Consider the following 14,987-nt stretch of genomic DNA (forward strand, 5'->3'; position numbering starts at 1 on the left):
GAGTCCAAACTGATAATAAAAGAGAGAGAGAGAGAGGGAGAGAGAGAGAGGATAAAAATAAAAAAAGAAAAAAAAGATAAGGTGAGCTCTCTGCTATTGTAGAATGAAGGGAACTAATAAATATAGACAAAATGATGGAGTTAGAAAATCACTATTCAGGACCATCACAATATTTCAGGCAAAATTCATCAATGGATGTCAAACTAATGGGTGAACATTTCAGGAGCAACAGGATATTTATATAGTGTCAAAGAATCCCCTACAAGACACTTATTCACTGCAAAGAAGAAAAATAGTCATTTTATAATGGAGAAACATGGAAGAATGGTCAAAGTTACCATTACTGGTAATCTCATCTCAGGATGAAATACACTTGATCAAGGGGAAGCATTCATCCCTGAAGTCTTGCTCCAAACACACCACTTGCATCTAATCATGAGGAAATATCAGGAAAAATGCAAATTAACTACAAAATAAATGGTCTACATGCTTCAGAAAAGGTCAATAGCATGATAGACAAAGGAAAAGCTTAGGAAATGTTCCAGATTAAAGGAGACTGAAGAGCCTTGATGATGACGAAATTCCATTTGTGATCCTGCATTGGGAAAAGCTATGGTGGGTAGGATTGGGACAGTTGACCAAACTTGAATCCGGTATATAGATTTAATAATAGCATTGCATCAGGGTTAAATTTCTGGATTTTGGTGATGTCCTGTGATTGTGAATGTCTTTCTTCTTAGGAAACACTCACTGAGGTATTAAGGGGGTAAAAATGGGACTGTGTCTTGTAAGGAACTCTCTAAGGGCTCGGAAAAAAACTTGTGTGTATATCTATATGTATATATATATATAATCAATATATGTAATGTTCATTACCTTCAATTACGTAATATTGAATTTTATATACGGTATATATGGGGAGAAAAAGAAAGAGAAAGCTCATGTGTCAGAGTGTTCACAATTGGTCCATGTAGGTGTAAGGTATATGGGAGTTCTTTTGGCTATTCTTGCAATTTTTCTTTAAATTTGAAATTATTTAGAAAATACAATATAAAAAAAAGTTGGATGAGTTACTGTCCAAGAACCTTTCCAACTCTAAGGGTGTCAAAAGAACTCTGATATTCGTATACCATGGAATACTATGCAGCTTGTCAACAGCGGCTACGCCTGTCCCTTACCTCTTCCCCCTCGTCCCCAAACCTCCCTACCTTCCCTCATGCTTCTGTTGCCCTCTCTCCCGTTTTCTTCCAATTTTATAATGTGTGATCATTTCAGAGCTTTTGGGAGATCCTCAGAGAAAGATCCCACCCAATTTCAGCCAAAAGAATAAGGAACTCAACGAGGGAAATGAGACGTCTGCAATCTATTTTATCCCTTCCCTTTTCCCACACTATTCACATTTCTCTCCAGCAGGACCTTCACCTCCCAGTGAAACAGGCCTTCAGCTCCTCTCCTTAAAAGCTACCCTGCCCTGGATCCAACAATCCCCTCTGGCCGCCCTGCCTGCTCCCTTCATGCTCAAGCTCTTAGAAGTTGCTTGTATTGGTTCTCTCCTGTCCTCTGTTACTGACCTGGGCCACTGCTAACTGCCTTTGGACCTCCCCACATTGAAACTGCTCTTGTCAAACTCACCAGCCACCTCTTTGTAAGTCAAGCCAAGAGGTGGTGGGTGACCCTCATCTCCTTGACAGGTAGCATTTGGTCCTGCTGACCACTTCTTCCTCTAGACCGGCGATTGTTAATCTGTGGGTCGAGACACCTTTGGGGGTCAGATGACCTTTTCACAGGGGTCGCCTAAGACTATCCTCCATATCAGATATTTACATTACGATTTGTAGCAGCAGCAAAATTACAGTTATGAATTAGCAATGAAAATCATTTTCTGGTTGGGGTCACCACAACATGACGAACTGTATTAAAGGGTCTCGGCATTAGGAAGGTTGAGAACCACTGCTCTAGACAACACCCTTGTGGCCTCCTAATTGTATGCCCACAGTTCAGGCCACTCTCTCTGTCTACCTTGCAGGTTCCTCTTACTCTGCCTGCCCCCGAAGTGTGGACGCTCTGTGGAGTTGACCCCTAGGCTCACGTTCCCAACTGCCTACCTGACACCCTCCCTCAGATGTCTCAGAAACTCTTCAAACTCAACATCTCCTAATCTGCACTTCTCAGCTCAGCCAGGAGGTCTTATCTCAGAGAACACCACCTTGGTTTAGCTGGCAAGCTGGTCCGGTCTACTTTCTCATCCTGCATGCCAGTCAGTAAACATTTGTATTAATCCTAGCACTGCTTCTCCACTGCTGTGCATCCAGTCAGCCCACCGTTTGACATCTCCCATTCCTATTACTACAGCAGCCACCAACGTGCAGTCTCTAACCCCTCTCACTCTGCATTGAAAATAATCTAACATATAACTATGATGTTGTTTCTCTGCTCAAAATAGTGATGTTCCATGCTTTCAACCTCAAGTTCAAACAGCTTAACCTGGTGCACAAGGCCCTTCATGGCAAGGATATTCTCACCACATCCTCCCCTTTTTTTCAGTTCTTTGAACAAGCCAAGGTCTCTCATCAATGATTTAGAATGTGCCTCTGCCTGAAACATCCTTTTTTCTCCTCTTCATCTTCATCTGTCTACCTCCCATCATCCTTCCTTTAGAAGCAGAACTGCATGCGAATCGATGGCATATCGTATCATTGTGCTCATCCTCCTGAGTGTTATAGCTTGTTTCACACCAGGCTAAGTTTTGTATCATCGCTGACAATGTCCACTGTGCTCCCAATCGAGGCTACTGCCCACAGCCGAAAGAAGTAGCTCACAGAACTCCCACTTCCATAACATGGGAACTTGATATTCTTCCAAATTATCATGCATATGGTAGAAATTTTCTCTCCTCTTCCCTTGGCTGAATATTTGGGAAAACATCTCTTTTGCTCAGCAGCCTAATCCAATTCTGAAATATTGCTCAGTCTACTTTCATAAGTACTTATTTTCTTACATTAATTCATTTTTCTTCTGTATTCTTAGATGCATCCACATAGCATTAATGTGGACCTCGCTAATTCAGATTTTGCAAATTGTAGACACAATGGCACTTGAATAAAAAAATCATTAATCCCATCAATGCGAATATTTGGCTTTTTGTTAACAAGGAAAGGGGACCCTTAACCTGGGAATGAAATAGAAGATTCATTCAGCACATTTCCCTTTTTGGAATTTAAGTAGTCATTTTTACAAAATAGAATACTCTTTTTTTTGGTCATGATACTTCACACTGAAATGTAAGCTCAAGTTTCACATTATTTCATCTTCTTCTACTTGTTAGAACACAATTAAAATGCTTTTTGGTATTCAACTCTGAGGGAACCTAGTTCAAACAAAGATTTACTATACGCTTTATTTTATTTTAACGGAGAACCAGTTTCACTTTGAAGTAGTCACCAAAGTAAACCCTTGTGTCTGCTCATGGGCAGAGGGTGCCTTCCTGGGAGCTCCCTCATCGTGTAGTTTGGGGCTTGTAGCTAGAAAGGCACAGAGTGTTGTCTTTCACTGGGACATGCCCTTTCAGTTGCGAATTTCCACTAGTTCAACTGTCTGCAGAACACAGTGAAACCCACCACCCCAGCCGCTGAGAGATCAATGTGCCCTGGGAAAGAGCAGGCTCAGGTTTGTGTTCTGGGAAGCCTGGATGGACTTCACAAAGCACAGTCAGGAGAAATAAATGTGCAGAAACTCACCTTGTCAACTTCAACTGATTTTCTGAACCGCACATCTGAGTTTTGCAAGGACAGGACAATAAAAACAAAATGGCCACACAGAGTGCTTTAGCCAATACCAACGGGAGTGGCGGCTACAAATGACTGTCCAAGACCTTCTTCTGGGCTCCTGACCCCAAACACTTCAACGTCACTTAAATCATTAAGGCCAGGGTGGCTGTCAGGTTTAAACTCAAGCTACACAGATTGTAGGAATTACCAACATATAGTTAAAAGACCACATGTAGCTACTAACACAGTTTTAAATCCGTTTTTCTCCCCCAACATACTCTCATATAATACTGCTAAGAAAATAATCTGGTAAAAGCTTTTGCAAGGTAATCTGGCCTGATGTCTCTCTCCCCTTTCAAACATTCATATAATTTTAGTTAGCAAATCTACGAAGGGATAAATATAAATGAAGAAGCTGCAGAAATGTGAGGATGTTTACTGAAGGATGGAAAGGCTAATTTTAACAAGAATACCAAATATAAGCAAGTCCACGTTTGTGCTTACCCTGTTCTAGGTATTGTCTTTTTTTAATTTCTTTCTAGCTTTTCACATTTTTCAACACGTTTAATCTTCATAATCCTATGAAGCAGGTGACAGTACTTTTTCCTTATTTCAGATAAAATGAGGCACAGAGAGGCAGGTACCTCTTAGTGCAGGCACTGAGATTCCAATTCAAACAATTCAGCTCCAGAGCCAGCCCTCTAAAGTACTATAATGCTTTCTGACAGTCACACCTGAAATATTACACAGTTAAGGGTGTCTCTGTATGTAACCATGTTATCTTGTCTACTTAGGAAAAAAAAATGATCACACATATGGAGAGAAAAAAAGGAAAAGCTTCTATGCTTAGAAAAAGAGATTCAGACATTTAGATACCGATATGGAATTAGTGATGATCTTTAGATGGCAGAATGATTTTTTTTCACAGTTATTTTCTATTTTTTTTAAAGAAAGCATATTTTGTTCTTTAGATGATAAAACTGTAAATTATTCCTTGTAAAGCTCTGACTGTGCTTCCTTCTTCTGCTCACATTTCCCCCTTCAGGCTTCCATTACACACCCGATTCTCCTAGGCCTTATTTTTTACCACCTTATTTCTTATTCTTTTTGCTCTTTCCATTTTCTTTCCTTCGTTTATTGTTCTCCTCTGTCCCCCGTCAAGCAAGATGCATAAGATAAAAAGCAATACTTTTAGATGGGCGCGGTGGCTCACGCCTGTAATCCCAGCACTCTGGGAGGCTAAGACAGGTGGATTGCTTGAGCTCAGGAGTTCGAGACCAGCCTGAGCCAGACCAAGACCCTGTCTCTACTAAAAATAGAGAAAAACTAGCCGGGCATTATGGTGGGCATCTGTAGTCCCAGCTACTCGGGAGGCTGAGGCAAGAGGATTGCTCAAACCCAAGGGTTTGAGATTGCTGTGAGCTATGATGCCATGGCACTCTACCTAGGGTGACAGAGTGAGACTCTGTCTCAAAAACAAAACAAAACAAAAAACCAGTACGTTTTGCATTGTATTATAGTTTTTCTAATGGCTTCTAAAATCATTGAAATAACATTCTTTGATTTTCAGATTTGAGGCCATCTGCCAGTGATTCTCACTTCCACTGGCTTTCCAGTATTCCTGCCTCCTGCCTCCTCTGCCCTCCTGTTGGTGGTGACAAGCCCCTGGTGCCTGTCATGGCAGCCCAGTCCCTGCCCTTTTCTCCTTCTCAACCAGGCCTGCACTTCTCTTGCACGCAGGATGCTGCCTGCAGACATTCCAGGGTCCTCGGCCAGCCTTTTGTTCCCAGGAGGCTTGGTGGACTTGTGCAAGATCATTTTCATTGTCACACCCAATTTCCACAGGAGCCGAAGTGGCCATCTTGATGCTTTTAGGAGTGGAGGCAAGAGCCTGCCCCATCAGCCCACTGGGATTCAACTCAAGAACGCCTCTGGCCTAGGCAGGGAGGAGGGCCAGGATGGCTTGCCTAGGGGTTCTTCCCTGAATTCTAGACTCCTTACTCAAAACAGATCAACTCCGGATTAAGAAAAATTTTCAAGTCATCTAAACCTTGTTAATGAGTAAGCAATTTTTTGAGTTTTCATCTCAAATCTTGGCTCTTAAGTCTTTGCTAGTGAGGCACATTGGTAACCTTAAAATTATAAGGCAGCTCCTTTTTCAAAATGTGTCACCCGGGTCCTTTTCACACTTCATGCCTGTCCATTGCTAGAATCTCCCACCTGGCCTACCGACTGGAGACCTTCTCCCCTTCCTTGCTTCCAGGGCAGCTTCATCCACGTCCTTCTTGAATACAAATGCTTTCAAATTACCTTGACTACAAATGCTTTCCAATTACCTCGTTCCCAGACTTACGAAGCTCAAGTCCTAAATGTAGTTCCACTGCTCCCAGAGGAAAAATAACACACCTTTCCTCCATTCCCTTGAAGCAAGAAAAACAGCCTGCAAGATGGAGTCTGAGAAGCTGAGCTGGGGTGTTACAGCTGACCTAGACTGCTCAGCCTTCCCCACACACCTTCCAACATTATCAAGTTAAGGTTTCACCGTGATTGTGAGGATGTTTGTCTCAAAAGACATTGGGGGAGGTCGTCACACATAGATAACAGGTGTTTTGATATTGGCAGAGTAAAGGTTACTTTCATGATATGATATTTTCTTTGATGATTTTCTTTTTGTTAAAGTGAAAATTACCTTTCTGTTGTTTAAACATTATACACTGTTAAAAGGAAGGGTACTTCCTATCAGATACAGTTAAAAGTTTCTAGGTTTCCTTATATTCTTATTATAAAAATTATTAGAATTATAACTGAGTCAGAACAGAACTGAGAGGCTACTCTTGCTCTTCTCTGTATTGCTGACCTTCTGAGGACAAAGTTTGGTGGACTTAATCCCCATCTGTGCACCTGGCTGACGGTGACAGGCAGCCAGACTGTCTTTGTCCGGTAACACCTGCCTTGTACAAACGATGTATGTTCTTTGCAAACAAGCAAACACAATCAGGCAATATAGAAAGGTATAAAAAAAAAGTGACAATTGTCTTTAACCTCCTCACACAGAGGTGAACATGGTTATTAATCAATTGGAATTTCAGAACTTTCAGGGGTCCAGGGGACCAACTGTACTGGCCATGGCCCTTCCCTCCTACCGCCTCTGGTCAGGCCTGGCTCCTCGCCTTCAGCCCTGTTACTTCTGCAGCTTTTCTCCTGGTGTTGAATCTTCTGTAAATCCCCTGCCTTCCCCTGCACCTATCTAACTTCTAATTTTAAAGGTCCAGCTAATGCCTGTCCGTTACATGAAGTTTTCTAGGCCTGTCCTGTGAACACGTGCTCACCCCATGCAGTGCAGTCCATCCATATTACTGCCCCCTTCTGATACCACTGCGTCTTCCCACCTAGATCACATCATTGTCAGGGAATTGGGGTCATGCCTCATGGTTCTCTAGAACCTAGCGACATGGTGGCCAGTGCACCCCTGCCTAATAAATACCTAAGAATTAACGAATGGTTCATGGAGTGGCTTCCTTTCAATATAGTGAAAGTTGTTACTCAAGCCTTTCAAGACTGGATGTAGTTTTTACAACGTTCTAGGCCTGTAGGCCAGTGATACTTCACATGGATATTCTAAAAAATACTTTAAAATCTCCACCATAAAGCAGCACCCCGATCCCAGAGCGCCAGGGAAACCCAGGTGCCAATTGAGACAGGGATTTTCCCTGGGAGTCCTCTGGTTCCAGCACAGAACTGTGGAGTTACTGGTGTGTCATTTACTCTGCTCCCCAAACTCCCCCCTTCCTCCTGTAATCAGCTCATCAAGTTTACATCGTCCATCATACTGAAAGTGATGATACTGCCGTAAATCAGAGATCGAGTTGTCTGCTGCTGCTACAGAGCCCAGGTGATGAATGTGCTTCTGCAGATTCTGAACGTGCAGAATATTTTGATGGATTTAACAAAGGTTCTGATTCAAAGGCTGTGAGAGCCTCTAACAGCATGGAGGAACAACCTCTGAAGGCTCCAAACAGGTTAAAAAGAAACAGCAGCCAGCAGCGGCTTGCTGCCCTGCAGTCATCCCCTGTCTTCAGACCCAAAGGTATTTGTTGTGGAATTCACAAGTCACTGACCAACAAGGGTTACAGATGTGGGCTCACCTCTCATCACATTTAATCAGAATCACGCTGTCTGTTCCAATCCCTAAGGCTGCAGCTCCCTTCTTGAGAGAAAAATGACTCTGAAAAGACAAAAAGAGTATATTTGCAATTAGTTTCATATAAAGATAAGATCCATTCCATGGGCTTTCCCCCCCTCTCCTTATATTTCTAGTTGTAATCTTCAAAGCCTGGGCTGCTGACAGAAGATGGCATCCTTCCCTTGCACTTTTTAAAATTGTGGTGAAACATATACAGGGTGGCCGTAAAGTTCATGTGCAATTTAAAATAGTGTGCCATTTGCACACCGACTTTATGGCCACTCTGTATAATGTAAATACCATGTTAGCCATTTTTAAGTGTACAATTCAGCAGCTTTAAATACATTCACCTTATTGTACAACCATTACCTGCTTCCAACTCCAGAACTCTTTTTATCTGGCAAAACTCAAACTGTGTGCATCTTTCTTTCTTTGCAGTTTCTTTTTTGGCCAGAGCCAGGTTTAGAACCCACCACCTCCGGTAGATGAGGCTGGTGCCCTACTCCTTGAGCCACAGGTGCCACCCTACTCTGTATACACTAAACAGCTCTTAATTCCTCCCTTCACCAGCCTGGCAACCACCACTCTACTTTCTGACTCTGAATTTGACTGCTCTGGGTGCTTAGTATAAATGGAATCATATTAAATTTGGCTTTTGTAACTGGTGTATTTCTCTAAGCATAATATCCTCAAGGTCAGAATTCCCTTTTAAGGACAAATAATATTTCACTGTGTGTATATATCTCATTTTGTGTATCTGTTGGTCTGTTGATGGTTGCTTAGGTTAATTCCACCTTTTGGCTTTTGTGACTGACTCATGCTGCTGTGAAACTTGGGCACACAACTGCCTCTTCAAGACTCTGCTTTCAATTGTTTTGAGGCGGTAACTAGAAGGGGCTTTGCTGGATCACATAGTGCTTCTATTTTAACCTTTTGAGGAACTTCCCTACTTTCTCCACAGTGGCTGCACCATTTTACATTCTTATCAGCAGAGCATGAGGGTTTCAATTTCTCCACATCTTCGTCAACATTTGTAATTTTGTGCTTTTGTTAATAGTCATCCTGATAACTAGCCAGGTGTTGTGGTGGGTGCCTGTAGTCCCAGCTTACTCGGGAAGCCAAGGCAAGGAAATCACTTGAGTCCAAGAGTCTGAAGTTGCTGTGAACTATGACCACAGGGGACTCTACCCAGGGTGACAGAAGGAGGCTCTGTCTCAAAAGAAAAAAAAAAAGAAAAAGAAAAGAATCATCCTAATAAATGTGAGACGGTAACTCTTTTGCTTTTGATTTGCATCTCATTTCCCCAGTGATTAGCTAGATGTTCAACATCTTTTGTGCTTACTGGATATTTATACACATTCTTTGGATACATACCATACAAGTCCTTTGCCCATTTTTGAATAAGCTTGTTTATATTTTTGTTACTGTGGTTGAATTCACTTGGGCTTTTTGAGGGATGATAACAAGATGTTGGAAACTGTAAATGGACCCGATACCCCCGCACACTGTAACTAAGCCAATTTCACATCAAGGCCTATGTCACTAACCAGGGTGATCAGCCACTTCCAGCCGTGATTGGACTTGCATTTTGCTACCAAAAGATCACACCTGGTTTCTCCCAAGGTCAGTGAAATTGGTGCATTCAGGAAGTTGGCCCTAAACCTGGCCCTCTTCTCCCCAGACTTGTTGGAGGGGTGATCTGTCCTGTAGGCAACTGCCCAGCCTGCGGCAGACTCCCGCCACTGCCAAGTCTTTGTGCTTTTGATTCTGGGTGGGCTCCTGTGTCTCAATGGTTGTAATCACTGTGCCATTCTGAGAGCTGAGAAAGGCTGACCTAAACCCAGCTGTACCGCATCTGCCCATCAGCCTCTTCCTATTAACTACAGATCATTAAGCTGTCCAAAAGAAGAGCTGGCTTCCTCAATTTACATCTCCAAAGGCTTGCTGACTGGAATTTTAAGTTATGATTCCAAAGAGGGTACTCTCTCTTTCAATGTCCACTTTCGACTCATCTGAATTCTTAGATATGCAGCACAGGAACTCTGAACATACTATATTTTTAGGGCATATGTCTAATATGCAGGAAGAAATCACATTTATAACAGCAGCAAATAATATTACCCAGTCAAGGGGGATATTGAACAGAGGAGTTTAAAAAGCCCAGTGCGGCTAGATGTAATGAGAAAGGGCCATTAGCTTCATCTTACAACCTGAGAATGACAAAGTGGATGATCCTTACCAAGATACCTGGGAACTGGAGGAGAAAGTTTAATTAGGTCAGGGATTTGTAAAGATGTATGACCTCCCCCATCAACACAAAAAAGTGTTCTTTCCTGTGTATTTAGCAGAGCCCTGGGAGAGCCTGAAAAGAATGAGCTAAGTCAAAGAGGTGCTAAGTCCTTTACAGCCAGGAGGGCACAGGACAGAGGGGCCAGCTGCCCTCACTGAGCCAACACCAGCCTCTCACATTATGCCCCTCTGTGAATGAGCTCTTAAGCGCTAAACTGCAAAATGGCAAATTGGGGATAAGTAAGAGATCTGGTGCACCTGGTCAACAGAGGCTGCGTTCTTGTCTGGTCTCTAATGGGAAAGAATGGGGAGACTTAAATGAAGAGCAATTACCCAAGATAATTGATCACTGCAGCAAATGCTACCGATTTAAAGAAAAACACATGCCCAAATGGAAAGCTTAAAGATGGGGAACAAAGGTGAGATGAGGCATGAAATAGAAAATTAGGTAGCAAACATTGAGTCTGTTTATATTTTTAGGAAAAGGAGCCAAAAAAAAAAAATAGCTAAATGTTATACACAAATAGCAAGGGACTCATGGAGAGGAAGGAACTTGAGAGGGAAAAAATAAAAAATACCACTATCTAATGAGGTAAAAACAGGAAGGCAGCTTAAAGGGCACGTCTCTCCTTTTTAATCCTTGGCACTGCATTTAGTGGAGTTGCTGTTGGTAGGTGAGAGGAGAAAAGGAGTAACTCCTGGATGCGGAGTAGCCTGGGAAGCAGGTGACTGAAGAGAACTCAGGAAGCTTGGCCATGAGCAGAGGGCCTTAGAGACCTATGGCATGGGTGGCTTTTATTTATTTATTTATTTATTTATTTTATTTCAGATTAATATGAGGGTACCTATGATTAGGTTTCAATGCTTGCTTTTGTTTGGTAAGGTCCCTGTTGTAGTTGTGCCCCTCACCCAGGAGGCGTGCCATAGAGTCTCACACTGTGCCCACTGGATGAGCGCACACTGGTCCCCACCCCCAACTTGAATTAAATTGAGTTTTCTCAATTCGTGCAGGCATGAAATAATTCATCTATTGACTTCATAGTCGGATTGACTACATTGGATACTTGCTTTTCCATTTTTGTGATACTTTACTCAAGAGAATGTTCTCCAAAACTCTATCCAGGTTAATACAAAAGATTAGGTGGCCTTTAGATATAAAGGGCTCTGTCAAGGTGGGACAGGGGACAGGATGCTGTATCTAACAGACAAAATTCTGAACAAAAATTAGAAGTTGCAAGGATTCAAATTTGTCCCTAAATAATAAGACTGTAAGTACCATATACTACTACTAATAAGAAAGTAGTCCTCAATCTTTTTGGCACCAGGGAACAGTTTCATGGAATACAAGAATTTTTCCACAGAGTGGCCAAGGTAATGGTTTGGGGATGATTCAAGTGCATTACATCTCCACCTCAGATCTTCAGGCATCAGACTCTCACAAGGAGCGTGCAACCTAGATCCTGCACACACACAGTTCATACAGTAGGATTCACACTCCTCTGAGAATCTACTGTTCCCTGATCTGACAGGAGGTGGAGTTCAGGAGGTAATGGGGAGCGGCTGTAAATACAGATGAAGCTTCACTCACTAACCTCCTGCTGTATGTACAGTCTGGTTCCTAATAGGCCATGGCCCAGGGACTGGGGACTGCAGACTAAGACTAAGAATAATCAATTGTTCATCAGTAGAATTTCTGGAAAATAAGTTAATGAGTCCTCAACCCACCGCCCCTTCCCTGATTTGGAAAAAATAACAATAAACCCTTGATAGACTCTCATGCTTATTTAGGAGTAAATTATATTTCTATTTAAGGGTAATACATATTAAAACCCATATAATTTTATTTTGTGCTAAATGAAAAAGTTCAAAGTTGATGAAAGAGTCATTTCTCTATTTTTTTTAATATGCGGGAACTCTAGAAACAAGGTTACATGATTCTGCTTAGCTTTAAAATAGGTGCAAACAATTAAGGGATCTTAGAATTATAAAACACTTGAAATAAAAAAATAGGCTTTCTAATATCAGATATTTACATTACGATACAGTAGCAAAATTACAGTTATGAAGTAGCAACGAAAATAATTTTATGGTTTGGGATCACCACAACATGAAGAAATGTGCTCTAGCCCTTGGTAACTGTTGTTCTACTTTCCTGAAAACCCTCTCTCATTTGATGTATGAGGTCAGACAATTAAGTTTGTAAATTCATCCCAGAAAAAGTGTTACATACTCCATTGCTGAAGAGTACTGTGGTCACCCTTGAAGTATCCCCCTGGGGAAGCTATGCACTGACCATCCCTCAAAGCACTTTATCTAAGGTGAGTTCATGAACTTGTCCGACCTTGCAGGTCTCTGTTCATACATCACCTCCACAGATCTTTTGTGACAATTCTATAAAGTAGCCCAATATCCCCTACTATCTTGTCACCACATGACCTTATAGCAAATGCGTAATTAGTTCACTGTCTGTCCCCTACCAGAACATAGGAGGCTGCATGAGGGCAAGGCTCTGTCCCAGTGTATATTTGATAAATATTTGTTGAATTTGTTGACTATATACTCAGAGAACAAGTCCAGGGCAATGTCCCTATTGCCTTACATTTCTGGTCACAAATCCCAACGTTGAGGTGTGGCTTTGGTGATTAGAACCAAATGATGGTGGTCTCAGTAGACCCCAATGGCTCTCATCTAAGGCCCATTCTAAAAGCAAGTCCATAACATGAAACCAATATATAAACAACTACATACCCACACGAAGGATAAAACACAAATATAGTCTAGCAAGGGGGAGGGGAAGAGGGAAAGAGGAAGGGCAATGTGCACAATGTGAGGGTGTGTAGCACACCTCCTGCGTGAAGGGCTCAACTCCAACTCGAACTTTACCTTAGAATAAAAAACAATGTAACCTAAACATTTGTACCCTCATATTAATTTGAAATAAAAAATAAATAAAAGCAAGTCCAGAGATCTCCTTGGCACTTCTCCCTGAAAACCTAAGAGGGAGCCCTCCCCTGGTGGGAGGCAGCTGCTGGCCCTCCTAACCAGACCCATTGCTTGGGAGAGGAAAGAGGCTCCTCAGAGATTTCAGACAAAGAGAAAGGACATACTAGTTTGGAAATCTCAGCTCTTAACTCTCCCTACATTCGATCAAACATTCTACCTTCTAGCTTAGTTGCCCTTGGATCAGTTGCCCTTGGACTTGATCCTACTGTTCCTTTTGTCCCAATGCCTTTCCCCTTTGTGGGTGGAGTTGATGGGTGTGTGTGGAGGGATGATGAACAGAGGTGGATGGCTCTTATACGCAGGGGTCCCCAGCCTGGGAAGGAGCTGGAACCTGCTTCTGAGACCCTTCTCCAGGGCTTAGAGTTCCTAGTCTCTCAGCGATGAGGGTTCCCACAGTCCCCTTGTTTCACACCCTTCCTACACATCCACTGGTTTGCCTCCTGTATGGTAGACCCCAGGACTTGGAGGAAATGATAGTTACATCTTCCCTGGAAAGACTGGTCACCTCTGTGCTTGCTTCTGTTCATCAATGAGCCTGATTTCCAGAGAACCTTGTGCCCTGGGAAATCACCTGGTTGATTTCTAATTTGTTATGATGGGGTGTGAGAGGGGATCCCCTGGCCGTGTTTTGAGTGACTGTGTGAGCTGGAGGTGTTGTAAATCTGTACTCAAGGCTCTCTGCAAAGTTGCTATCTCATCAGCCATACCTAATTCTAAGTGCCAGTGTGAAGTCACCCCACTGTGAGCTTGTACCCTAAGCATGTGTCAAAAGCAAGGAACGGTAGATAGCAGGATTAGGTTTAACATAGAAGGAGACTTAAGGAGGATGTTTGGTGTCAAATGCAAATGTGGGTACTGAGAATGCATTTGGTCTTTTCTAGCGCTCAGTGGACAATTATTTCCATGATTTTGGGATCCTGGGAAGAGTGAATGAAAACATGTAATGGAAAGAGGTGATCTGAGGCACGCTGAGGTGGGTTTGACACGTGGTTGTCTTTTTTTTTTCAGTTTTTGGCCAGGGCTGGGCTTGAACCCACCACCTCCGGCATATGGGGCCGGTGCCCTACTCTTTTGAGCCACAGGCGCCACCCTACGTGGTTCTCTTTAGGACAGTTTCTTCTGTATCCTGGGGCATCGTTTGCTGAGCTGCCATGGTGAGTCCCTCTCATGGCCGCATTGCTGTGACAAGTGTAGATGTCCCATGTGAAGTGTCTTCAGGCTGCTCACAAGCTGTGGCTTTCCTTGATCTCTCACCTAACGTGAGACCATCCTCAGCTCTCTCTTATTACCTAGAGTGGAATTTTGAAATCTTCAAAATTAACGTCAATTCACTTTCTTTCTTTAAGTAAATACGTGGGTCACTACGAAAGTTTTGAGATAGACCGTGTGAGGGTCCGTTATTTCACTTCTAAGAAACACAGTCAACAGGGTCCTTTCTGATTCACCGTGCAAGTTTCAACCTGCCTGGCTTATCAGTGTTGCTGGGAGGGCTTCATTTATTTTCATCTGTGCAGATTTTATGTTTCTTGATTTTTCAAGTGTCTCAAAACTTTTGTCATGACCTGTGTGTGCCATCTGGAGCCTATGGGAAATCTCAAAATTATACAAGTACCAATACGGGAGGGAAACTCTTGCGAATATTGGATGTTGCTCTGCTATGCTGGGAGGGGGGACCACAGGCATTTTAAGGAAGTCACTCAGCCCCAGACATGTCCCTGCAACTGGTCACTCTCTCTGCTACCTCC

The 14,987-nt window shown here is 42.7% G+C and overlaps 1 protein-coding gene across 2 annotated transcripts in view; it reads right to left on the reverse strand.

Moving 5' to 3' along the window:
• GAD2 (glutamate decarboxylase 2) overlaps positions 1 to 14,987 on the reverse strand; it is an 85,362-nt gene that overhangs the window by 48,995 nt on the left and 21,380 nt on the right. For both annotated transcript variants that reach the window (XM_053573168.1, XM_053573169.1), the window contains one exon: positions 7,913 to 7,992. In XM_053573168.1, the coding sequence (XP_053429143.1) occupies positions 7,913 to 7,992 (80 nt within the window). The remainder of the gene's footprint in view (positions 1 to 7,912; positions 7,993 to 14,987) is intronic.

The sequence above is a fragment of the Nycticebus coucang genome, chromosome 20, assembly GCF_027406575.1.
Source record: "Nycticebus coucang isolate mNycCou1 chromosome 20, mNycCou1.pri, whole genome shotgun sequence".
Classification (NCBI taxonomy): Eukaryota; Metazoa; Chordata; class Mammalia; order Primates; family Lorisidae; genus Nycticebus; species Nycticebus coucang.